At 38.6% G+C, this 27,959-nt stretch overlaps 1 protein-coding gene across 6 annotated transcripts; it reads left to right on the forward strand.

The window, feature by feature from the left end:
* The first annotated feature begins 54 nt into the window (after positions 1–54).
* On the forward strand, positions 55–27,721 carry spire1a (spire-type actin nucleation factor 1a). Of its 6 annotated transcripts, XM_078954596.1 has the most exons (20): positions 55–575; positions 3,977–4,008; positions 12,125–12,394; positions 14,462–14,587; positions 16,699–16,773; positions 16,859–17,023; positions 17,160–17,246; positions 17,962–18,091; positions 18,469–18,510; positions 19,124–19,171; positions 19,308–19,459; positions 19,581–19,656; positions 19,744–19,886; positions 23,215–23,238; positions 23,606–23,650; positions 24,185–24,322; positions 24,410–24,480; positions 25,925–25,952; positions 26,063–26,220; positions 26,297–27,721. In XM_078954596.1, exons 1-20 carry the CDS (start codon positions 233–235, stop codon positions 26,553–26,555), a joined length of 2,412 nt encoding a protein of 803 aa, XP_078810722.1. In that variant the 5' UTR covers positions 55–232; the 3' UTR covers positions 26,556–27,721. The 6 variants fall into 6 exon arrangements, with proteins under 6 accessions (XP_078810722.1, XP_078810723.1, XP_011479551.1 ...); XM_078954597.1 differs by lacking the exon at positions 23,215–23,238; XM_011481249.4 differs by lacking the exon at positions 18,469–18,510.
* Positions 27,722–27,959: the final 238 nt, after the last annotated feature.

Genomic DNA, 27,959 nt, shown 5'->3' on the forward strand with positions numbered 1-27,959 from the left:
AACGCGAATGGGGAGGGATCATTCAGTCCAGTTCTCCTAATGAATTTGATTGGTAGAGAACTTGGCGGGCACAGGGACCACACGGAAGTCTTTCTCTCGCGGCGAACAGTTGGCGCACCTCCTGCCTCACTGACTCACTTGTGTGACAGACGCTTCGGCGATGTAGCGCAGCGTCTCGGAGACATTACCCGTTTATTTCCCTCTCATGTTATGAAACCAACATGGTTTGAGGATGGCTAAGCGACCAGGGACCGGCGACGGAATGCTGGCTTCGCCAACCATCGGCCGGAATTTCGCCGCGGATTTGAACGCCGAGAAGAACCCAAACGCGGACTCCTGCTGCGACGGAGCCGAGGACGTCTCCCTGGAACAAATCCTCAATTTGTACAGTCAGCCGATCAACGAGGAGCAGGCATGGGCAGTGTGCTACCAGTGCTGTCGGAGTTTAGCGCAAAAACCCTGGCGGAGGGGGCAGAAACCTGCGGGCGCCTCCGCAGCGAGGAGGATCGAGGGACCCGGGAATGTGAGCATCGCGAGAGACGGGACCGTGAGGCTGCGCTTTGAAGGCGACACAGGTAACGAACCAGGTGCCACCCAAACGGGTTCGATCAGCTGCGACCGAACCTTCTCAGGTGGTTGTAGTTCTCCAGATCCCTGACCAGCGACAGGAGCATCTTTGAGAAGAAGAGGCCATGTTGTTGTTGTGGCCGCCAGCCTCCCGACGTGTTGACTTGATCTATAATCAATTATTGATTGATGAGTCAATTATTACCTGTTGGCCCTTATAATAAATCTGATATTTGCTAGGGCTGAGTTTTTAAAAAAAAATATACATTTAAAAATCTACATTTGAAATACTTTAAAGGAAAACACTTCTTATATAATAAATGTTATTTGTACTAAAGTCACTAATAATGTGAAAAAATATCTTCATAACATAACAAACTAGGTTTTAGCGTAAAGATTTCACATTTAATCAACCTTAATTTAATCTTGAACTTATTGGTTGCTTTTTCTTTTCAGTAGATTTCAGTTCATGTCTAATAGAATAAAAAAATTATGGGCATAATCTGTCAGTAAAAGTAAATTTAATTTGGGTTTGTCATAATTTAAAGGGGGAAATGTTCAGTCTTGAAGTCTGGGGGGAAATTGTATATAAATTAAAAAATATGTTGGCACAGGTTGTAGTTGAAATACCTTGAGAAGAAAGTACCAGCAGTTTCACCCATAGGTTTGTTCATTACTGCCGGTTTGACAGGTCTGCAGGGTGTGCCTTTTTTATTTGGTTGACTGAATGACACATTTTAGGTGGATCTAAACAAATTGACTTTAGAAAGGATTACAATCTAATTTACCAGACTCTTCAAACAACCAGATATTTGCGTATGCATAAGAACCACCCAGGACTTCAGCAGAAATGTACCGGTAGTTTGTCAATTCCCATAAACGTGCTTCTTTTATAGTGCCCGTATTAATACGTTTTTGTACTTATTTTTCAATGAAAAAAAGACAAAAAAAGTTAACATGCAAGGAAATTTATAATCATATTTGTTGTTGTTTCTCATTTTTTTTGAAAATTTGAACAGTTAATTATAAATTAATCACGGGAAAAAAAGAAATTTACATTTTATTGTCATCTTAAAAATGGAGCTGCGCTTTAATGTACTTAGACACACTATGAAGGTTGTAAAGGATTATTATAAGCAGAAAGTACAATGGGACTTTTTGGAAATCTTTGAAATCTTGAAATTTTGAAATCTTTTTGAAAAACGAGAACAGATTGGACTCCTAGGGTACTCTGTTGTTTTTAAGCCAAGAACTGCGGCTGTAATATGTGAAGCATTTAGAAAAAGCATTTGCTTAAGTTGGCACCATCTCAGGTGTGCGCCATGCATCAGATTCCTGTGTTGTTCTTTTTTAAACTGCATTCCAGTATTGTGTGTGCAGATCAGTTGGGTTGAGCGGCAGGTGGAGGGTTGACTCTCAACACATGTTTGGTTAACTTCTGCAAAAAATAGTAGCCTCACTTGATCCCCCTTCCTGGTTCAGTCCAGATTCTCTTCCTTTTGGCTGATTTTTGCTAATCAGCCGTGTTTTTTAGAGTTTATGATAAGGGGGTTCACAATCCAAACAGATTGAGTGAGATCTGATGAGCGTCTTTGCTTTTCCAAAAAAATAAAATAAAAACATAGTTTGCCGTTTCTGGATGAGTGAAGACTGTGGAAACTTGATTGCAGATAAGTTTGAGGAGATTTTGTCCTGTTTCCCTGGCTTGTGACTGAGGTATTTTGAGAGAGCCCGGGCCTCTGTCCTGATTCTTATTAGGCCCGATGATGAGAGAGTTGTGAGACCTATTAAGCTTCTGGAAAATGTCTAATCCAGCAGAGAATCAGCGCTTATGCAACCTTCATATAGCCCATGTATGTGTAAACCAGTGGGAAAGTAGCGTGATTAGACCACTTATATTACACCCACCAAGGCATGTTGATCATAAAAGTACATGAGATTTTTTTAGTTTTGTCACACACTTAATCAGATAGAGAACTAACAGAACGCAGGCTTTGATGATTATTCTTAGCAAAGGTACAGTTTTGTTTTTTATTAGTGCAAATGATAATTTAAATCGAATTATTTTGCATTTATTCTGACTGAATGTTTGAATTGGCTTCAAATAAAAATAATACTTATCTTTTCTTTTTTTCTCAGAAGGTCACCCCTAATTAAACTTTTAAATGCTGAGCCGGTGCTAAAGTTCTGTTTGTACTGTACTTTCATCCGTGACGTAACTCTCCGGCGTTTACAGGTGACAATTGTTCAGATTGTTATCATTTCTGAGCGGCTGTTCCTTAGGGGTAGAAAAATGCTCATAAAAGCCCATTGAAACATTAATTTTTAGTGTAAAAGCAGCAAATATTTGTGCTGGAATAGCTATAGAAAGCACCATTTTTCTGAGCTTTTGTACTGTGTTTGAATGTTAGTAATGTTGAATCTTGCTTTATCTGAGAAATCATAAACTGATGATACAGTGAGCTTTGCAAGTGCTTTTATTTTTTCTTAACAGAAAGTAGTTTTATTAATGCAAAACAAATAATGTTTAAACTTCGAAACATGGTTTTCATGTTTGTTTGTTTTTTTGCAATGGGGAAAATAGGTAAATGCCTGAAATTTTAAAGGCTTCTTCTTTAGCGGCAGAAAAAACATGAACGAGTTCATTTTTTGTGCAGAATGAGCAACTATTTGTGCTGGAATAACTGTCGAAAGCACAAAGCTTCTGTACTTTGTGTGAAAATCATTAAGGTGAATCATGCTTTACTAAAAGGGCTTTTATATTGTCTAGTAGGGAATTTATTCTTTTAAGGTTCAAGCTTTGAACTATCATTTTAAGATGATATCCAGGACATACTTTTGCCTTTTTTTTGTTTTTGTTTTTGCGATGGCAAAACTAGAAAACTCCCGTATTTGGACACAGGCTTATAGAGGCTTCAGATTCTCCCATTGAGGTTGGTTACAACGTCGGAAATAAAACTCATCCGAGTGAGATGAGTCAGTCGGGCTCGGTAGCCCCACCGACCACAGAATTTCCAATCGAACAAGAGCTCTGTGTTTTTGAATGTGAATGTTTGCTATTGCTTCTAAACTGACTTACACAGTGAAGAAATGTGTTCTTGTTATTGACATTGTAGAGACTGACAAATAAATAACAAGTTAAGACAAATTGCTCTTTATTTCTTCATTCTTTTCAATACATAGTGGAAAAAGATCAGATGAAGGTGTGAAACAGTCTTGGAGCTTTGCAATTAAAGAAAGACGATGATCCTTACTTATTTTGTGTTTGTAATGGTTGATCCTTAGCTTTCTGTTTTTTCCTGACAGGAATTTATGTTTACATAATTTTTATTGTTGTTTCTTTTGTGCTCGTCTTTCAGTGTTGGAGTGTAAACAACTGTCCTTATTTTTTTTTGCTTTGTCGTTGCAGATAAATATCAGCCAGCGTCAACATCATTGGAGGTGAGTTCACATCAACCCCCCCCCATTGCTACAGATCGTTATGGAAATGATTTTTTTATGTGCAGACCTTTATCGTCCAACATAAACCTGCTATTTGTGAAAGAGTTTGCAAGGACTCCACTTTCTATTCAAATGGGATGAATAGCATGCCGTCATTTCAACTGTTTCCCCGTTCTGACCCGTGATGTGTCAAACGTGAAATCAGTGGGAGTGTGTGTTGCATCAATAACACTCCTTTTTCACGACTTTATCGCAGCTCTGCACTCAAGATAGAGCATCTTTGCTCCTTTTCTTTTTTTGGCTAAGAAGTGCATTGCTTACACATTTAACATCCCACAGAAGTCACGACGGAAGCAATCTGCGGAGGAAGTTTTACAAGATCCCATTAGCAGGAAAAAGTCTTACCTTTTATTATGTGTACCAAGACTAACTCGTCAGTCAACTTAAAGCAGTCAGACGGTCCTTCCTGTTTGGTTTTGGAATTCCCTTGATTCCAAGCTTGAACAGCTTGTGTACTTTGACTGGTTAGGTTGAGGGAAACATTCCTCTTCCTCAGCTGACTGTCAGTTTGGGTCTTCTCAGCTTAAGTCGACTCATCTGATGAAACTGAAGCGGCAAAGGTTCAACATGGGTGTTTCTTTGTCCACACACACACACACACACACACACACACACACACACACACACACACACACACACACACACACACACACACACACACACACACACACACACACACACACACACACACACACACACACACACACACACAACAACATTCCTTTGGTCTAAACCAGGGTTGAAGCAGGATTTGCTCCTGGTCACACTTAGAGGGCGTGTCTGTTTTGTTGTGACCTTGCACAATGGTGGAGATTTAAAAAGGGGCATGCATAACGTCAGTCTGGTGGTTGAAAATATGTTTGACTGTCATGTGTTTACAGCTCAACAAAGCTGTAGTTACCTGCAACATCATTTAGGACATCTATAGGTTAATGTACTTGACCTAAAGGACAGCTTGATAAACAAAAGCACGTCTGATGAGATAATAAAAGATGGCTTTTCCATCAGCTGAAGGAGGTTAAGCTCATTTTTTTTAGTTTTCCTAATCTTTTAAAGTTTATAAAACCTTATATACAATCGTTTTACTGATGGAACTTGGTTGAAGTTGAATTAGTTCCGATGCTGCAGACGAGTTATTCCCATGATTTGTCACAGGTCCCAAATGCTGTTTCTTTTGCTGAACATAGTTAATTCTGCTTATTGTCAAGAAAAAAGATAATAACTTGGATTCTACTCCTTATGTTTATTCATTTTGATTCAGCAGATTCTTATGCTACGTAAACACTGGGAATGTGATGTGCGTTCAAGATCGCGCTGATCACTGCTTATTGAATGCACTTTTAGCATGTGGTGTGCGTACTGGACTATTGCTACATACTAGCAACAGTTAGAAGAGTGTTTGTGCAAAGCTCATAAATGTTGTTGCTCCAGGCTTCTTCTTTTTCTGATATATTTGTGGTGTTTTCCGGTTTATGATGTTGTATAATTCTGGCCAGGCACAAACCGCAATTAAGAATTCATCCTCCATGGCTAATTTTCAAATGGTTGACTCTCCTGTGATTTAAAGGGGACGCCATCCATACGTCGCCACCAATTTGGAGTCCCTCACTGGTCAAAGTTCCACTGGTTTAACTTTTAACACGCATTCATTCAACAGCTGCGCTTTTGGTACGTAGAACCTGAAAACGGACTTAAAAACTTGCGTAGCAACGCATGAACACAAGAGTTTAGAACAAGGAAACCACAAATGCACATTTGCATGCCTTTACATAGATTTTTCATTGAAAGTAGTCAGTATTATGCCAATATAATTCTTAGGCCAGTGTGAACGTCGCATCAGATGCCAATCTACAAAAAGAAATGTAAAAACAGATTTTTCTTGCCATCTCTTTTTCTTTTTGTGTTTCTGACCCTGCTTGTTTTTGATTTTCAAAGCTTAGTTTTTAGTTGCTTTGATCCCACTCTTTGTTAAGCAATTATAAAAAATCCCTTTGCAGCTGCATTCATGATCCTCTGTTGTCATTGAAGTGCAGCTGATCCATTCTCTATACTTCAGCTTAATTCTTTATCCCTTGCTCTTATTAAATTATATGGTAGAATTAAGTTTGTACACTGTAGTGTAAACTCTCATTTTAATTGCCTTCATTTTTTTCTCAATGTGTTTAGTTAAATGTAATAACATTTTCCAAGACTTTCTGCAGTAGCTTGAACTCTTAATTTCCTGTTTTGCTTTTTCCTTCACATTAAGTGCATTCAGATGATTTGGGGGGAAAATGAGGAACATGCAGCCAATGTTCTCACTCTGCTGGCATCCCCGTACACCTAAATGTTTGTTGTGTCCCTTGGAGACGCAGTCGGGCTGCTTCGTCATCTAGCACCACTCTGCCGTGCACAGCATCTCATCCTACGATGAGTAAGAATAAGAATTTAGAATAAGAATAAGAAAGAACAAGATCCCCAAACTAATTGTGATTTTTTTGCTTTGTTTTGTTCAAAATAAAAGTTTTGTATTTTGAGATCTGACGTGAACTTTATGTTGAAGGCTGCAAATGAGCTTAACCTAGTTTGTCCTCAGTTGCAGATTAAGGTGTGATTATTTTCTTATCCACTTAAAGCCATTGAAGTTTACCAGAACACCTAAAGTCCGTTTAGCTCCATTTTCCTCCAGGATAATTACTATCGAATACCATGCTAAACGTTTTTTATAGTAGTTACAATTTTATTATTTTCACTTAAAATTTAAGATGGGACATGTTAATGTTTGATATAACATGTTATTATTTTTTTACCACTGCTGGAGTGCAGCTTCTTGACTAGTATGCAGCTCTGCAGCTGTTTGAACAGGGGCTGCATGTGTCTGCATGTGCAGCTTCTGGCTGTCTCTCCCCGTTGGTATCTTTGTGCGCCAACGCCACAAAGGCGTTCTGTCGCTCAGCTCTGATGTCAGGCTGCACGTTCTGTGCCCCGTTTCCCTGAAATTCGAAGTTACAACTATGAGGACCAGTTTTGGTGCTGTCCGCTTCAGCTTCCATGTGTCTTACAAAACATATTTTTCTGAGCACAAGTCACAGCATTTTTGTTTGGAGCGACTTATATGTGATGTTTAAAAAAAGTAAAGATTATCCATCACTAGAGGGCACTGTAGTTGTGTGTCTCAGTATTTGCTACAGACAGCGCTGCAGAAGAAGAAGAAGAAGAAGAAGGGTGACGCCGGATTTGATGGAATTGTTCCAAATCAGAGGACGAAAAGTTCAACAGATTTTGTGATTTGAAGTGATATAAATAGCATATTCATATAGCATGTTCATTTTGCTACAATTATCTTAATAATTGTTGTTCATATAGTGCGATAATTTAAAAGATTTCCGATGTTTCATGAAGCATCAATGAATTAGCATCAATGCGTTACGGTAGTGAAGCGTGCAGATATTCAGTCATTATTGTGATTTGTCTTTCAAGATAAAATGTTCGTTGTTCCCGTGTTTTGTTAAATAAATTTCTCTCAAAAGTGCGACTTATAGTGCAAATTTATATATGAATTTTGTTTCTTATTTTATATTTGGCTGCTGGGATTTATAATCCTGAGTGACATATAGTCCAAAAAATGCAATAAATAGAATTTTGTTTATTAAATTGTTTTGCTGCTATTAGGGCTGCACGATATGAGGAAAACTCGCGAAATGCGATATTGGTAATTAATATCGCGATAATGATATAATTTGTGGCATATAAACAAAAAGCAAAACAATCAAAAACATCATTTCGATTTTACTGCAACAGTTTAACAATTATACTTCAAATGACCCTTGTCGACATAGGAGGCAAACATCAAACATTAAAGGGCTTCATCTGATTGATCAACAAGGTAAACGGGTCCTTCCGATTGGTTAAATGCATAAAGGGATTAATTTCATTTGTTCAATATTTCAGGCTGCCATGAGTTTGTTTTTGCACATTTGAGGTAACCATTTATTGCGATTTTCACAGTCTTTTGCGGTATGCATATTGCACAGCTTGATGTGGCGATAACGATAAATTTGCGGTATATTGTGCAGGCCTAGCTGCTATAAAAATGTTTCTATTAAAAAAAAGGTATTACGAAAAATTTTACACATCTTTGTTTTTTTTTAATCTACTTAAAGTAATTTAATATCCTGCCTTAAGTCAGCTTTATCAAGTTTGTGTCTCAACAGTGTCTTTCTGTTGCAGGGACATTCTTTTTTTTTTTTTTTTTTAACCATGTACATTCCTGTTGTTTTATTCAACGTATGCAAACTCAGCGTTTTCTGCAGCATGTATGCCACAGCAGCAGATGAATGTGTCCTGCTTTGAACTACAGGGGTGATGCGGCACACTGAAGGAGGAGAGACTGCGTATCCTCCTGCAGTGGAAGCCCCCTCGGTTAGCCGCGGTTATGTAACCGTCTGTGTTGTGATGGCTTTGCTCTACTGCTGCAGCCAAAGCTGAATGCGGCTCTTCTGATGAGGGGAACTCAAGCGGCTGCAGAGAAGACAACAACTGCCCCGGCCAGAACTTTGCAATCTCTTTAGATGTCATGCTTCGTCAATTACACCCAAATTTAAGTGATTACAGTTAAAAAGTACAAAAAGGGCTGCACTATTTGTGTTAATCCACTATTATTAGTAGTAGTATTGCACAGTATTGGATAAAGGAAAAATTTACTCTTTTAAGGCGTATATTTTCTTTAGTTATGTTTCAAATCGGATTGATTACAATATTTTGAACATGCAAATTTTTATTTGAAAACTAAAGGTAGATTTCCATAGAATTAAAAATTTTAAAGAATAAATGAATCTTAATGCTTCATATCATGTAACTGTTTCACATTTTTCTTTAATCTTTTTATACTTTACTATTTAATTGCCATGTTACATTTATTTACATCTACTTCTAGAACGTAATGCATTATATGATTGCATTTTCTTTTATGTTATAAATAGATCTTTACAGTCTAGCATCACAAGACATGTGAGGGTTAACATTTTGATTGTAGTTTTTTTACTTTTACTAGTTTTTTTAAAGTCTGGTGAATTTTTAAATGATTTGCTAATGAAATGTTAAGTGTAACATTTCTTATGGAGCACTTTTGGGAAAATGTGGTGTTCTTGAGCACATAAACCCTAATAACCAGATGGTATACCAATGTTATTGGATTTTGAAACAAGGAAGGAACATTTAATGAAAGTTGCCTTTTCTTTTTCTGGATCAGAAAATCCTCATTTGTCTATTTTTGGCTCTTAATTGAATGTTTGAGGTTTAATCCACCGAATAAAGAAGTCAGTGTAACATGGACTATGCATGAAACTCCAAACTGTGACTGGAAAGACCTCAGTTGTTTGATTTGACATTTTTTAAAAAACTGAATTGTTGCGTTTATGAGCGCAGGATGCTTTTCTGTTTAATGAAAACTTCTCATCGCATTCATATTTTTTAGTAGCTCACGTTCTCTCTGAACTTGTGCATCAGGGAAGCTTCGCTCTAAAACAGCCTTTTTTTGTGACCGTGTTTCTTCTGCTGCATTTTACCAAGCACTGTCTTTGAGATCCTCTCTCGGACGTCTAATGAAAAACATGCAAGCCATTCATCTGTAGCGGTCTGTGAGGCTCAGCAGCGGATCTTCCGGCTGTCTCCTCCTATTTAAAATCTGCATATTTGGCTCCTTCCTTCACCTCCTTGTTCTCCTCTGCCTCTCTGCATCGTTCCCCTGAGTCACATGTTCACATGAGGTTGATGTGAACTGAAAACCAAACCAAGTGTTCTTTTTTTTCTTTCTGATCTGCCATTCGGCTTCCTTCTTGCTTCCCAGAAGGAAACTAATGATGACAGTACTGTGGTAGTGAAGTTTACTTCGACCATCGATCTTGAAAAAGGACATTAATTATTTATGCTTGCTATAAACGGTGTCACACATAAGGTTAATTAACTTAACTCTGTTTAAATGAATACTTTGCTTTATAGCTACTGTTGACCCTCTTCAGAGTTAATTATCCAAAGCTGTTTCTGTGTTGGCCGGTGCTCTAAACATTCCTTAATTGATTGCTTTCTATTGTGAAATGGAATGTGTAGTTTTTCCTCCTAATCTGTGGCTTCAGCATTCCCTCATCTCCCTGTCTGCTGTTTTATTTCAGTCCATGATGTCCTGCAGATGGATTATTACGTTACATAATGAGACACTAAGGAATAGGATATTTGTTCTGGTGCTGGATTACCCGCCACACGCAGAGATGGTGGATAAACGCCACATTTTGGATCTATGACCAGATAGTGGAGATGAATGAGTTAGTGTCGGTAATGTTATTATGGTTACATAATGGTGTGAGTTTTACACGCCAGCATAATCAGTATTTATTTCCATCCTTTACATGTATTTGCTTATTTATTTTCTTTCACTTAACTAGCTGTTATAATGATTGTGATAAATCTTTGGACACACACACACAATCCACCTCAGTTTGTAATTGCTGTTTAGAGTTAACTCCGACCACAAAATGCACTCAGATGCTTGACCTTTACCGCCTTTTACTGACAGTTAGAATCCCATTTAGTGTTGTTGGGAGGAAACTTGGACTAAGATAAAATACATCAGTTTTCGGTTTGATTTCTGTTTGGTATTACCTTTTAGTTATTCATTTTTTTGTGGGCATGTGGAGTTGAAAAGTTCATGAAAACAAAGCATTTCATCATTTAAAATGTAGGCTTTTATAGCTACAGTAACAATTTGGTAATGAACTTGCTTCAACATTGTTGTGGTTTTAATTGTTTTCAATTTTAAACAAATACATTTCATTAATGGGAGTTTTGAATAACCTGAATGTGGGCTTTATCATATATACCGTTGTTCATTTTCAGTATAAATTGCTTTATTAAAATAATTGATCTAAAAAACATTTTTTAATATAACTAATAAGAGTACAATCTAAACAAGAAGCTTTCCAAAAAAGAACCATAACATCACCTGGAGCCAATATGAACATTGATTTTGCTTTGATTTTTATTTTATTTTGAAAAAACAGCTTTATACCAGTTTAAAATGTATCTAGTATACTAAAAAGTTGAAATGAGTGGTAAATAAGATGTTTTTAAAGGACGTTGGGTAAATGGGTAGTGAAATTGCCTTTCTTTTTAACTTTCTTTAACAATCTAAAAGTTTTTTGTCCGATTTTTACCTTTTTATTTAGTTTATTAAAAATCAATGGAGTTGGTGTCCCCTAATCATATGAGGGATGTTTTTGCATTTAGCTCATCTGGGCGTGCTCCGTTTCTTTTTGTGTGTGTTTAAGAATCAGACTCCCGACAGGTGTTCTCCGTTCTCTGCCGTCAAGCGCAGCAGGCCACACCCACCGCCTCCCTTTCTCAAACAGGCGTGTATGGAAAGAGAAGGAAACGCACTAGCGGGGCCTGTGGTGTCACAAGCTTTCGTGTCAGCATTGAAAACAAGACACGGCATGAGACAGTTTGTTTAGGAAAATATGCACTTGAGTTCCAGTGACAAATGAATTTGTCTGGAGAGGAAATGCGGCTGTGGGCCAAACGGACACGCCGAAGAGAAAGGACGGCTCTGTTCAGTCTCGGTTTTGAATATGAAGTGTGTTTGAACAGGCAGCAGAAGAATGGCTCATCATTCTGTCATTCAATTAGAGGCAATGGGCGATGAAAAGAACTGAAAGAAGTATGTTGTTTGGAGGAACATGGTAACCATGACACATTCACTTTTGTTGTGTTTGGTAGAATTGCAGTTGCAGGTCCATTGAGTGGGACTGTCTGAGCTTCTGGGTGGGTGGTATCCCATTGCATTCCCTGTGCTCCTTTGGTGGATCGGTTTGCCATGTTTCTGGACAGTTGTAGGGAGTTATGGTTTAGAAATATATTTATAATGTATTTTTATCAAAAGCAGTTGGATTCACTTGTGTGATTGTTATTTGTACGCGCATCGATATCACCAAAAGATTACATTTTTTTGAAAGACCTCATGTTTGTTTCAAGATGTACGTGTTATTCTTCAAAACCCAACATCCATTTTTAATTTTTCCTGCAGATAATTGACTCCCTGGGCATCATGATCTACAAAGCTCTGGATTATGGCCTCAAGGAGAACGAAGAGCGAGAGCTCAGCCCCCCGCTGGAGCGCCTGATTGACATGATGACCAACATTGACGCAAAGGAGAACGACCCCTGTCCTGACGAGGGCTATGAAGCCACGGAGGAGGAGGAAGAGTGCGAGGAAGACGACGGCAAAGAGGAGCTCACCTCTGTCAGCTCAGTCGGCACAATCAGCAGCATCCAGAGTTATCAGGACATCATCGCGGTACGTACATCATCGGGGGGCCGGTTTTTGGAACATTGAATGCCAGATATTCTCAAATCAACTGACAGGTTGAAAGGAAAAAAACTTCAAAACAACATTTGAACATTATAGAGTCTGTAAAGATAGAACGTGATACCCACTATACCAGTAAATACACGCATCTATTCATCTGTGCATTTACAAGTATTGAAATTAACCAGTCACATCACAGGATCTTTTTTATGATTCGCTGTTGAGCTACGTTCACAGCACACTCTTTAACGCCATTAAGAAACCACTTCCAAAGAAAAGTCTGTGTAAACGCATGTGTATGCGCCAAACCTACGCACATCTTTTGAGCTCTATAATTGCTGTTTGTGCCCAGCCAGAATTATATGAAGCTAAATCTTTTATTTTTTGGAAAAGAGCTGTGAGAGAAGAGGCTAGGAGCTAACTTTAGGAGATTTGCACCACTTTGACATTTTGCACCAAGCCTCTTCATGCACCAGTAAACGGTAGATAAAGAAGTAGAAGCCCCTCCCTGCTTGTCCAGTGTGAACACCATGGGCTAAACGTGCGTTCAATAACCCATGTTGAGCACGTTCTTGAACATGCGTCACATGCCCAGTGAGTATCTGGCTTAAGCATTGCAACCTGCTTAACTGATGGATCCAGTCTTCCTCTTCAGTTTGAACAAGCCGATGAAAATGGTTAAACTACATTACAAAAAAGTCTTTCTTTTTCATTTTGGTTGCTCCTCTGTTATTTTAAATGAGTTTAATTGTTTGGATCTATGATGGTTTCTGCTGCCAGAACTGCTGCTGACGGAATATTTTCTCTTTTTCAATCCATCTGCTAAATGACCTTTAAGATAGTCGTATGAGAAAGTCTCTGCAGTGTCTGAGTAGTGGGATTAGCTCATCTGGCACTAACAACAATACCGGGTTTTAAGGAAGATAACTCACTGGGGATTGGCTGATCCAATTGTTTTGCATCACACGAAAAAGGTGATGAGTACAAGTTCATACCAAATGTGATTCATGAAAAAGTGTTGATCAATGTTACCTGATTAGTCCTTCACTGCCGTTTGTGTTATAGATATTCTATCTGATCACTTTATCTATTGAGTTGAAATGGCGGAGAGATGTTTAGAATGCTTAATAACTCGATTTGAAATCAGCTTGAAAAAAACACAACACTGGAGGCAAACACTTTACCTCGATTATTCAAGCTGCTTCAGAAAGATTCCTTTGTAATTCAATGCACACAAACAATAGTCTCAGAAATCCTAATGGCTTTTGCCTTCTAAATATAGAAGCAGACTCGATGCTCAAATGGGTGGTTCCACTTCATGTCCAACCTGTTCTCTAATGCCTCTAGCAATTCTCTTGAATGCCTAGCACCTCCTGTGTCATTCCCTTTGCTCCCTGCTGTGTCAGACGCAGAGAAGATTTCAAGAAGCTGAAAAAAGAGGACTTCTTTAAAAAAAATGGGGAAAAAACGTGCCAAAACTTCCTATTTTAGGCTAACTTCTATTTAAAGAGATAAAGCACATAATATAATGTCAGCAAATATTTTCACTTTCAAATTTCTACTTTATCTTTGCATTTTTTCCCCCCGACGACACCCAGCCAAGCCCATTACTCACACAAATATGTCTTCCATCTGGTTCCCCTGTTGGTTTCTCTAAACCAACAGGGGAGCACCAGTTACTCTGACAGATACTTTCCATTATCGTTGTAATCATTTAAACACCAGCACTTTACACAAGATTGCTGGATAATGTCAGTCGGGCATTATTGTCAGTATTGATGCAAGCCAAGACAACCCCAACTAAAATTAGTTTGGTCCAGTTGTTTACACATCTTGGTACCTTCTTAAATGCAAGTCATTCTTTTTTACTAATATTGCATCTTTATCAATTCAAATATAGATTTAATCATTTCAATTTGACAGTGTGGGAAAAAGGATTCATTCATTAAATTGGTTTTGAAAACAGCCTTTACTTGAAACAGTTGTGCGTTCAATAGCATCTACTTGATGATTCTTTGGTCTCAAGTTCTAATAAGTTGTTCTTTATCTTTGCAGATATGCTCATCCCATCTACCCAGCCCATCAGAGGCTCCAAACCATTACCAAGCGGTGTGCCGGGCTCTGTATGCAGAAAGCAAAGAACTACACACTTTTCTGGAGAAGATCAAAAGCGCCAAAGAGGTTAAAAAACAAACAGAATCCTCTCAGACTATTATATATTGCTCAGTCATAAAGACTTCAGAGAGTTTGTCTGAAGTCATGAAGCCTGACACCCATGAAGAACGCGGGGCAGGGCACTCAAGAACACATGCAGCTTGTAATGGAAATGAATACAATGGAAATTAATGATTAGAACGCAGTAAATTTGTCGTATTTCCTCGCAAGACGGAAACTTCTGTTGCAGAATGAGGATGTGCATGTGCTTCTGAAACCGCGCGCGTGTGTGTAAATAGAGGGAGCGCACGCCGCGTAGAGGGAGTGAGAGGCGCCGCGCAGGGAGGGAAGAACAAGTCTGAATACAGGACTAGCAGAAAAAGTAAATTAACAGCAAAGATGAATGTGTTTAATGTGTTCATTATAGTTCTGATCACGCACCATATGCAGAACTTTAAAAAAAAAAAGAAAACGCGCAATGATGTGTTGATGCGGTTATTGTCACACCCCTACGTGTTGTGCTAAATTTAAGAAGAATTTAGTGTTTATTTTTTCATTAAAATTACACAGGGCTTAGTATAAGTCAAATGAAAAGTCTTACGTCTTTGTTACTTTTAGTAGGAAATTTAAAAAAAAAGTGATTTAAAAAAAAAAGTTTTTACCTTTTTTTTGGTAATACACAAATCATATATTAAACCGAAACAAAACCAATACCCAAAACTTGAAGGAAAGTGTATCACTGCATCCCTACTCTTCAGAATTGACATATATTGGTGTGTAAATCTTTCTCATTTATATATAACATAAACTATTCCATAAGTAGACTTTACTACAGTGTGCTTTCCGTACAGACAGGAGCGTGAGGCTTCTGGCATGAGTTCTAGATTTCCATGAATCTACAGAAAATGAATTGCAAGACAAATCAATTAATAATATTCTCACAAGCTAACTAACCCGAACATGGCAGATTAGTGTATAGTGTAAACTGAATGTGAATGGTTTGTGTGACGCTTTCATTTATCACTTCTATTTGTTGCAGCAGATTTGCACCATGGAAAAAAAAGAGACTGTAATTGGAAGGAGCAGCATTTATGGATGATGGCTTTGAAAACAATGATGGAAATGAATGAAAAACAAAAAGCTTGCAGTAATCAACATGACATTCTTTCCCTTGTGCTGATGCACTGCTTTCCTCTGACTGAATTAAACTGAGAAAACCGATTCATTCAGTGTGTGAACATTAGTTGTGGCATGATTTCTATGGCTTATGTATGACTTAAGAATCAAATAAGTCTTTTACAAACATTTGAGGAGCTCAGTGTAAGGGCTTAGGTTACCTATTTACAGACAAGAACAGTACAGTAGTTCATAGCACCAAATACTATATAAGATATTTTTACAATAATTTTCCGAATCGTAAAAAAAAAGGTTAGTTTCAAAGTGGAACTTGTGACAAAACCGACAGACTCGATTCCAGTTGAGACAAAAGGTTTTTGGTGAACTTGCAAGGGAATCCTGGTGCGGTTTATTGGCTGTGAATGCAGAGTACTATTTATTCAGTGGACCAAATAAGAAATAACCTGAAAGGAGTCCATAACATTTGCATCTGGGTTTACTAACACACAAATGTACCTGTTCAAAGTATGACTTGATAGAAACCTGAATTACAAAATACTTGGCAAATGTCTTGTCGTAAATGTGGTGTAGCGGAGAGGGAAGGTAATTATAAGCTGTTTCCTTTATTTTGTATTGTTTTTTTTTTTTTGCTGATCGGAGAATGTTTTGGGCAACACCCCTCTGAGATTTTTCAGGGGTGGGTATTTTATTGTGAAAGGTTTTGACATTTCCTGCTCATTTCAGCGTTGACTGGCTTTTACGGTAGTGTTCATGTACTCTAGACTTACACTTTTGTCTTCAGACTGCTCATATCAGTTCTTTACAGATTGACTGAAGTCACTGCTCGAGTATTAAATTATTATATTTCCTCTGCAGACACGAGATGAAATTGGTATTAACTCATGTGAGACATTGATTTAATCACCAGTCACACCTTTGCTTATGATCTCACTCTTTGTTAAGGTGACATGACAATTCCTTGTTCTAATATTCAAATTTATTTCCTTCCCTTTTTTGTGAAGAACCTTCAGAAGATGGAATGTAAGACTCAGGAGGAGCAGGTTAAAGACCTGGATGAGCTACAAAATGCAGACTGGGTGAGAAGAGAATCCGTGCTGTAAACAAAGCTCTGTTCGTCTAATTGATTGAGAAATTGGATCACGCTTCTTGTTTTCCGTCCAGGCGCGCTTCTGGGTGCAGGTGATGAGAGATCTACGGCACGGTGTAAAGTTGAAGAAGGTACAGGAACGTCAGTACAACCCGCTCCCCATAGAGTACCAGCTCACGCCTTATGAAATGCTGATGGATGACATCCGCTCCAAGCGTTACAAGCTGCGAAAAGTCATGGTGAATATCTAATCCAATAATCATTTAAGACAATGATTCACCTACAAAAAAACACAGACACAGGTTAACTGCTTTGCTTTTAAAAGAGTTGCAATCAAAATCTAGATCCATAATTTCATTGTTTCCTTTGTTCCAGGTGAATGGGGACATTCCGCCACGGTTAAAGAAGAATGCTCATGAGATCATTCTGGACTTCATTAGATCCCGACCTCCTCTAAATCCTGTAAGCAGCCCAAAACCCTTTAAATGCCAGCAAATTACTTCATTACTTTTATTTTGAAGTTTACACGGGGAAGTAACTTGATTTATTTAACATATGTGCGAAATCACTCTAACAACATTCATTAAGAAAAATTCTGGGAAAAATATAGAAAAATGGCATCTGGTTGTTTTTGTTTTTATAATGTTGCATGATGGGAACTTAAAGAAAAACCAGGGTTGTGTCCTAATTCCTTCACTACTCACTACATAGTGCACTCTATAGGAGGATTTTGTGGAGCTGTCCGAATGTGCTCTAGAAATATCCCAGAAGCCCGCAAGAAAACCAGTGTGCTTTAACGCTCACTAGATTGGCGAATGAAGACCACAATGCATTGCGTTTGACCGATTTTTCAGGTTAAAATAGTGTATTTCAAATTATTTTAAACAAATAATACATGTTTTCATCATCAGAACACAGCATAAATATTATTTGTAAAATGTTCATATTTATTAGGTTTTTACTTCAGGATATTGGTGAAAAATTTCTTTTTGGCGTTTGAAGGAAATTAATAGTAGTGAGCATGGTGTCCGTATTACTTTAAAAATCCAGGGCACTAGATAGTCCCACACTCCATGTTTTCTTAGTTATGGATTAGGGAGGGAATTCGTACACAACCTTTATCAGAAAAATCATCGAATGTAACCATAGCAACAAAGATGGATGTGTGCCCTCACAGGTGTCGGCCCGGAAACTGAAGCCTCACCCCCCTCGCCCGCGGAGCCTCCACGAGCGACTGCTGGAGGACATCAAGGCTGAGAGGAAGCTCAGGCCCGTTTCACCAGACATGATCCGAAGGAACCGCCTGGGTTAGCCTTTAATTTTAAATGAGCTCTTTTTGTGCCAGTGCAAAAATCTCTGACACCTCTACACTGGACGGGGATTGTGGGTACCACCCTGCATGAGTGACCTGAACTAATCAGTGTCCACAGTCTTTCCTCTAACATCTGTTCTAATCCATTCAAGTGTCATCTAAAAAAGTGATTTTCATTATCTTGTCTAACAGTTGTTTAAAGCACTTTGATTTCTTATAAAAAAAAAAACAGCATTTGAAAGCTTAAAAAGCCCAGTCTAGTTGAAATGATTAACATTGATTCTGTTAGTTTTAACGCTTTTTTGTTTCTGCTCTACTTTTCTTTTTGTTTTATCTCATATTTCTTCACACATGGCGATCTCTGTCTGTCAGTCATGCGACCGCTAAGCTTGTCTTACAGTTTTGACTCATCAGGTAAAGATCACGGTGTGCGTCAGTGTGCGTGCGTGTCATTCCAGACCACTTTTAAAGCAAGCTCTTGCCACAACTTTTTTTTGTTTAATTGTTGTGTGTGTGACACAATTGCTCTTTTTGGTTCTTGAAGTACCTGAGGAAAAGATGGGTCGGCACAGTGCAACTGAGCCCTATTTAATCTGAAAGTTGTTTTTAAAATTCTCACATATTGCCTTTGTTTAATTTAATAAAAAACAATTGCGTGCACTGAATCACTTGTAAGACTATATCAATTCACTTGGATTTGCATCTGATGTTTGTTTGAATTTGCTATCGTGTCGTTTCCATGGTGATGAGACTATCCTTCTGCACTGTGTCTGCACCCATCATCTTTCTCTGCTTTAGTGGCGCTTCTCCTCACACCTCTACCTGTGGGCTTTCAGCTCTACAGCTGTTTTATGTCTAATTGTAAACCACTAAAACAAGATACTGGTATTCTGCACCTACCTTTATAGCTGCTTGTTGCTCGTAGTTTCTCCCTGTGGTTCTGTTTCAACATTGGGAATGAATCGCCACGTTTCTTCCAACTAAAGGGTATGATTTTTGTTTTTTATTTTTTTTTCCCCCTGTACAGGTGCGGGGAAAAGCTTCAGCACACCGCAGGACTTGTTCCGTAGTTCAGGTAAAGTTCACACCACACAGCTTTTTCAGATTCATCCTTGCTTCATGCAGCTTTTCTTTATCTACCTGATTAAGTAAGACGCGTTTCCAACCTTAACGGGAACTGTATTCTCAATGGGTTTTTTTTTGACTCGCAGACACGCCTGATGCCCCGAGGAAGCTGGTTGGCAGCACTCAGTCTCTGGCCAGCGTCACTACTGGATCCATTCAGGGACCGCAGCCATTGAGTCAAAGGAAGAGGTTACTAAAAGCTCCCACCCTGGCTGAGCTGGACGCCTCGGAATCGGATGTGAGCCCCCGAAAATAAAACTATTTTCTCAATAATTCTTCATAGGGGAGAGCGTGTTTGATACATTGAGAGCTGTCGAACTTCAGCTTTACGTGTCTGAATGTTGGATGTTGCTTGACAGGAGGAGACCACACAGAGCAGCTCCAACATGTCCATGATCGAGGAGACGTCTCCTGAAGATGTTGACGAAAAAAAGGGTAAAACCTCGTTTGTTAGCCACATAAGAGGGTCATTCATCAGCAAAAGTCAGTATTACTAATAACCGTGTTCAAATTTCTTTCCAGGTCCTCCAAAGTTCCTGTCTGTTTCTGCAACACCGCAGCCAGACAAACATCACACGACAATGAGGAGGCACTCTATTGAGAAGGAGGCTCCAACCTACATCCGCCCCTTGGTAGCACCATCCAGACAGATTTCTAAGTCTCTGGTAAGTTATCTTTGGAAATGAGCTTCTGGGATTGTCATTATTAAAGTCCGAGTGACGCATCTTCATATTCTTTATATTATATTCTGATCAGTGCTGCTCTGTTCGATTAGCTCAGGAAACACCTGCCGCATTGTTTTATACGGAGCCCGTGTCCTGACATTAAGATATAAAAATATATCTTGTTCCCACAGATTAATATCTTGTTCCCACAGGTTATTATGTCGTTCGCACGAAATACTATTCCGTTCCCACAAGATACTATTGCGTTCCCTCAAAATACTATTCCGTTCCCTCGAAATGATTAACTCGTGCGAACGCAATAATTATGTCGTTCGAACGCAATAATTAATCCCTTCGAACGCAATAATTATTCACGTCATAAGTCATTCACGCGGATATGCTCTCTGTACGCCGGCAAAACTAAGCCGCTTTCAGCGGTAACTTCCGTGTCTCTGTGACCCATATTCGTTCAAAAAAGGAACATGAAAAACAAAAATGATCACTTTATTACTGTCTCAATGAATATAAGAAAAATATCAAAAGATTTATGATAACTAGGCTGCTTTGTCATACGATAGCTCCTGCTAGGCTACTACTAGCTCCGCCGCAGAGCTCTTTGATGTATGCCGGCATTTGGGCAACTGGCTGGTCGGTTGACAGACAGCTGATATTGTAGTTTAGGGTCGAATAGGAATAATAATATTCAGGACTTGTCTTTTATTAACTTTAGCAGTCAGTATCTTTACATTCGAAGCCTATTAGGCTACATGCAATCATTGGTCTTGTTGTTAGACCTTGGTCACAGGGACACGGTGATTGGCCAGTGATTGGCAGCAAAGCACCCTGGGAAACGGGACGTACTGCTATTGTTGTTATGCTACAAGCTAAAGGTTCTAATCCATTCAAGTGTCATCTAAAAAAGTGATTTTCATTATCTTGTCTAACAGTTGTTTAAAGCACTTTGATTTCTTATAAAAAAAAAAACAGCATTTGAAAGCTTAAAAAGCCCAGTCTAGTTCAAAATGATTAACATTGATTCTGTTAGTTTTAACGCTTTTTTGTTTCTGCCCTACTTTTCTTTTTGTTTTATCTCATATTTCTTCACACATGGCGATCTCTGTCTGTCAGTCATGCGGACGCAATAATAATTGCAGCAAGATGACTGAGGGCGTACCAGATCATCATGTGAATGAACGTGAATACGATGGATGCTTTTGTGCTTTTTGAAATAAATAAATCTGTTCTCTAAACATCCTCCGTGTCTTCAATGCAATGTTATGAGACACACACAGACAGAAATGTGAAGGTATCTGCTGTAAATCTATGACGTAAATTAATAACAGGAAATGATCGGCTAGTCAGTTAGCATGTAGCCTAATAGGCTTCGAATGTAAAGATACTGACTGCTAAAGTTAATAAAAGACAAGTCCTGAATATTATTATTCCTATTCGACCCTAAACTACAATATCAGCTGTCTGACAACAGACCAGCCAGTTGCCCAAATGCCGGCATACATCAAAGAGCTCTGCGGCGGAGCTAGTAGTAGCCTAGCAGGAGCTATCGTATGACAAAGCAGCCTAGTTATCATAAATCTTTTGATATTTTTCTTATATTCATTGAGACAGTAATAAAGTGATCATTTTTGTTTTTCATGTTCCTTTTTTGAACGAATATGGGTCACAGAGACACGGAAGTTACCGCTGAAAGCGGCTTAGTTTTGCCGGCGTACAGAGAGCATATCCGCGTTAATGACTTATGACGTGAATAATTATTGCGTTCGAACGGATTAATTATTGCGTTCGAACGACATAATTATTGCGTTCGCACGAGTTAATCATTTCGAGGGAACGGAATAGTATTTTGAGGGAACGCAATAGTATCTTGTGGGAACGGAATAGTATCTTGTGGGAATAGAATAGTATTTCGTGCGAACGACATAATAACCTGTGGGAACAAGATATTAATCTGTGGGAACAAGATATATTTTTATATCTTAATGTCAGGAAACGGGCTCCGTAGTTTTACAATCATTTTTACAAGTTTTAATTTAGTTGCACCTTGAATTCAGGTCAACTCCCAAAGGAGATGTTGAAATAAAAGACTCTTTTATTAAATTTATTCTGTCATTTGTCATTTTTGTTTGAATAAATGAAGGAAGGAAAGAAAGAAACAATGAAAATGAGGAAAAGGTGTGAAAAGTCAGAGATTTCATGTTTAGGCCAAATCAACCTGTTCTAGTAAAGAATTAAACTAATAATGAGGAGAAAAACACAGGTTTCTTTTTAATAAAATGTTTCATAAGCTAAATAAGTTTGTATATAATAATATAATAATAATATAGTAATTATTATACATAATAATATACATTATAATATACATTATAATATATGTAATATAGATTATTAAATTATGTTTTTTTAAGAAGTTTTGTGATTTGAGACTTTCGTGAATTGAAATCCCCAATAGATAATTAACTAACACTTTAACTCCTTAAGTGAACACAAATTTGTATTTTATTTTGGCATAATATTTATTATATCAACACAGGGAAAATGTCAAGTGCATTTCCCTTTTTAAATCTATTTTTCTTTTACATTTTTAAATTGTATTCTTCTTGTTTTTTTAATATCTCCTGTTTTTTTATTCATAATCTTTAAAAAGTTCCTTCTGTTGCTCCAACTTAGCTTCATTAGCAAGATGAACTTTAAACTATCTCTTCTTAGAACCACATTGCTCCAAAATGTTATTTACATTTTTTGTAATGATCAATTTTTTAAATGTATTTTATACTTTCTATAAACAACAAAAATATTAGTTTTTTTAATGTTAGGAACAGTTTCTCTCTGCTCATTATAGTTTAAACTGTGGTTTTAGCAACATCTCCCACCATTATTGGGCCTAAAATGAAGTATGTCTAGAATATCTGTGCATCCTGTGACTGACTCTTTGTTTACAAATGCATCACTGCTATTCTGTGTTACTCTGCCTCGGTCGTGTGATTCTATTGAGGTTGTTAGGGTCTAATTGAAGCCACAAGATAGCTGCTGTAGTTTAAATGGACGGGGGATTATTCTTGGCTTCTGCTGTAATAAAGCCAGACCTGTGGAGCTGTTTATAATGAGATTTTTTTTTCTTCCAAAACATTTGCTGAAAGTTGCTGTTCTGCTGTAGCTGTTCAGAAGATGCTACAAGTGTGTTATTGCAACAAACAGCAAAAAGGAGTTACAACAGTGTCCACTATTGCATACTACTAACGTGCTTTATGTAGCTGTCTATGTTGTCTCAAAAACTTGCCTTTGTTTGTCTTTTATTTTAAAAATGCTGCAGCGAATGGGGGATCCTGGCGTCAAGGTACTTCCTGTCCATCCCAAACTGTTTATAATATCTGATTTAGAAGAAAATGAAATAAGCTAGTCAGATAAAGAAAGATGTTGGTAGAGCAAAACACAACTTTTAAGGAATATATCTCAAATAGAAGCAAGTGTGGCTCTGAGTGTTAAACTGATGCACTTTTTTCTTTGAGCTTCCCTTCCTTTTGAGGAAAGATTGAGTCTAAAGTTAAAACTCTATTAGGAATATCTCCTTAGGTTTTAGTGCTTTTGATATGGAATGCGGGATGGATAGGGTCCTAATATTCAGTTTTTCTAATCGGGCATGCTGCATGTGATTAGCTTGTTGGAGCATAAGGCCCGTTTTCAGTTTAAATGTCCTGTTCCAGCTGTCTGCGGGTCAGGTGGAAGCAGCCGCCAGTACTCAGGGCACGGTATGTCTGTTATTTCATATCAGTTAGTACTATCAAAGACACTGTGTGTGTGTGTGTGTGTGTGTGTGTGTGTGTGTGTGTGGGGGGGGGCATCTGAAATGCCGGGGTAACACAGTTGACTCGGTTTACATGAATGGATCATTGAGTCATGTCTGTGTGTGAACCTGTGACTGTGAAAGGAAGCTTTTGAAGGAGAGACATTGAGTAAACTGTCACAGCTGCAGAATCAGCTCAAAGATGCTCCAAAAAGAAGGATTTAAAGAAAACAAAGAGAACAATGACTGATTTTCAGAAATTGCAGCCATCTGAGGGGTTTAAACGGAAAAACTTCCCTGTGAAGTTTCCTTTCATTTTCACAACAATGGGTGTATTGTTCACATAGGTGTAGAAGTCATTTTCTCATTGTACGGTTCTTCTTTTTAACACCTCTCGGTGCATTAACATGGTGTTGCTCTACCTTCTTGTCGTGGATCGTCTGTGGATCCCAGGTTTACCTGCTTTTGGCCATAAATGTGACGAGTTTGTCCCCTGCAGGAGGAGTTCAGCTATCCATTGGAGGGTCTGGCGCTGACCGTGGAGGAGGTGATGCACATCAGACAGGTTCTCGTCAAGGCCGAGCTGGAGAAGTTTCAGCAGTACAAAGAACTCTACACTTCCCTCAAGAAAGGAAAGGTACAGGAGACCCGTTACATGAGATTTATCTCTCAGACAGCATCACTCAGACTGTTTTTTTCTCTCCCTCCTCTGTCCTCTTCAAAGCTTTGCTTTTCATGTCGGACCAAAAAATTCTCGCTCTTCACCTGGTCTTACACCTGCCAGTTCTGCAAAAGGTAAGCAACGTTCCCGGTACTTAAAACAAACATTCAAAAAAGGTGTGTAAAATTTGTTCTCCGCATTTGACCCATCCCCTGGGGGAGCGGTGAGCTGCAGACACAGCCGTGCTAGGGAACCATTTGGTGGATTTAACCCCCCAATCCAACCCCTTAATGCTGAGTGTCAAGCAGGGAGGCATTGGGTCCCATTTTTAAAGTCTTTGGTATGACTCGGCCTGGGTTTGAACCCACGACCTTCCAGTGGGAAAAAAGTGGGAAAACTTCCTTGGCTCAGTGAGTCCCTTCCTAGTATCTAATAATTGTTCATCTTAACATATGATGATGAGTTCACGAGTTACATTTTTACAAATGGAAAGAACTAAAGCTTTAGGTGTTTAAAAATAAGTGTTGGCCCTGCCATGTGTGACCTGCTAATCTCCCAGTTTCCAGAATATTTTACCCTCAACGTTCAGGATTTTGCAGAGAACTTAAAGCTTTTTGCTTGTTGCAGCAGCTGAAGCTCCACTCACACCGCCCTCTGCAATGTGCATTCCAGCAACCACTTCCAATGAAAAGTCAATGGAAAACGCGCATAAATGCGGGTTTCAGGCTTCTGCCGCCTTGATGTTTTGCTACGCAGGTTTCTACATCCGTTTTTGGGCTTAAAGTAAAAAATGTGCAGCGTGTTGAGAGGTAAACTAGTTGAATCAGGGACTCGAATGGCATCCTTTTAATTCACGGAAGTGCCAACCGTTGAAAAATTGATCATGAAAGAGAAATTACTAATTGCTGTTTGTACTTGGGCGGAATTATATGACACCAAGTCTTTTATTTATTGGAGTGGAGCTGTGAAAGAGAAAGCCCGGAGTAGAATTAGCTAGATTTCCCCAAATCCCTGTCAGTGTGTCTTTGGAATCTGTCCATCCATCTTCCAAACCCACTTGGGTTGCTGGAGCCTATCCAAGGCACTGTTGGGTAAGGGCGAGGTTCATCCACAATGGTTGACCAGTCCATCATCCACAGAGATTACATACATTCACACCTAAGGACAATTTAGAGTTCTATATTGACATATGAGACATAATTTTGGACTGCACTATAAAAACTCCACACAGAAAAGTCCAAGCCGGAATTTGAACCTCTACACCACTGTGCAACCTCCTTTAGATTTGTGAGGTGTAAAAGTATTACACCTCGTTGTAAAAATCGGCTTTTTATCAGTTTATTTTACAGAACTGGCTTATTATAAAGTACTTTAAAGTAATTCTTGTAAAGTATGCCACTCTGCCATGCTGGGGACAAAATTGGTTGCATATTTAAGGAATTTTGAAAACTCCTGAAAACAAAAGAGACAAATGGCTAAAGAAAAAAAAATATTTTGTTTGTAACTGTTTTTAAAAAAATAATAATTTTATGGGATTTTTTTCTGTAATGTTAAACTGAAGCTGTAATTTTTTTTTAGGCCTGTGTGCTTCCAGTGTTCAAAAAAGGTAAGATTGCTTTTGTTTGCCCTTATGACTTTAAAAAAAACAAAAAAAAAACCAACTTTCAGCCATTACATGAAGTGCTGCAATTGAAAACAATTGTTTTTTAAACCCAGATGCGTCTGCCATCGAAGCCCTATTCCACTCTGCCCATCTACACCCTGGGTCCCAGTACATCGTCTAAAGAGGAAGCTGATGGTCCTTCTGTCTCCTCCGACAAGCACCCTTTCGGATCTGCAAATAGCAGACACAGCCTGCGAAGAAGCGTGTACAAGTACGTTCCAAAATGAACATCATCCCAAGCCGTGCACATGTTGCACAAGCACTAAATGTTTCACTTTTCCTTCAAGGTTCTCCAAGCACGGCAGCAAAGACGGCCGGTCCCACGACGAGCTACAGCTGCCCAAAGAGCTGACGGAGGACTGGGTCACCATGGAGGTCTGCGTCGACTGCAAGAAGTTCATCACTGATATCATCACCTCCAGCAAGCGCAGCCTGAGCATGGCCACCAAGCGGGCGCGCCTCAACCGCAAAACCCAATCCTTCTACATGTCCTCGTCCAGCTCGGTTAACTTCAAGCCCATGGAGCGCACAATCAACGAGGTGTGAAGCCGACTCAGACTTTGCATTAAAACCAGCCTCTCGCCCTGGAAAGGTTCCCCCGCCTCAGGAAAAACCGTAAATTCCAAAATTGTCAACAACTCAAATAGTTAATAACAAGGGAAATCCATTTCCATTTTTCAGGCAGTGATAAATCAGCGTGTGCTGGTCAAAATCAGCTGCCTGGGTAGGATGACACAAATGTTGGATCGCAAGATATAGAAAGCCAAAAGTCTCAAGTGATATCATGTAAATAGTGCAAAGACCCAATCAATGCTAGCTATCTATGTTTTCCAAATCCTGTTTACTTTTAGCACTCAGGAAAAAAAAAAAAGATTGTCATTAGACAGAAATGCACTGTTGAGCCTCCTGTCAGGTTTGCTGGGGCAGATCTCTGTCTGTCTCCAATGCTCCTTTCCTTCCAGCAACAATTATGCCAAACGTCTCAAGAGTTTGAGCCCGTTTACATGCATCTTTGCCATCATTTCATAAGGCGGAGACTACATGTAAAGCAGTAAAAAATGTTTCTGTTTGGGTTTTATTTGGATCAACTGTAGATTCAGTTCTGTGCCTGGTGCCAACACGTCATTTCCTTCTTTGAATGCCTTCGTAGCCACCGACTTTTTGTACATATTTGTGATGAATAAAGCGGGTGAGGTTCTTGTACAATGCAGGTTTTTGTTTTCCTGCCTCTCTTGGGTTTTAAGGCGGGCAGCAGAAGCACAAACATGCAGGATTAATGTATGCTGTAAATGTAAAATACTCAAATCAATTTTTATATATGAAACTCATGAAGTACAATGTTTAAAAATGGCATTGGTTAATATTTTGTTTTGTCAAAGTACTTGGATTTTATGTTGTATAAAGTTATGCATTCAGTGTTAACATTTCCCTCGTAAATGATAAATAGCACTTTTTACCAAACCAACTTTTTTTGTTATTTGTTTTTTCATAAGTAAAATAAATTAGGAATTGCCAGTTTTGCCAGCTGCTGGTTGTTCCAAATGAAATGAGTATAGCCAAGCCCTTCACAGAATTGAAGTCTGGTTGCAAATGCATTGTGTTTAAATAAAAAAATCCTATGGTTTTAAATACTTCTGACATTTGTTACTACATTATTGCATCACTCGCCTGTTAACTGACATTGTTCTAATAAAACAATCTGTTTTCCTTTAGACCTCTGTGTGGAATGTATATGTGATTCATTTGTTTTTTTCAAGAAAATTATTATAAAAATGATTGTGGTTCTTTAATTTGTTGTTAAATTATTTCAAGGGTTCTTTAAAATACAACAAAACATCACAATACAGGTTAACAGGTTGAGTGCACGAGTGTAGCAGCACCCTCTAGTGGCCAAAAGTAATAATTCACAAAAATGAGACCCAGCTTTCAATGGCTTTAACCAAGAGACGT

This window comes from Oryzias latipes, chromosome 11 (genome assembly GCF_053564925.1).
Source record: "Oryzias latipes strain Hd-rR chromosome 11, Olatipes_Hd-rR_3.1".
In the NCBI taxonomy this organism is placed as follows: domain Eukaryota; kingdom Metazoa; phylum Chordata; class Actinopteri; order Beloniformes; family Adrianichthyidae; genus Oryzias; species Oryzias latipes.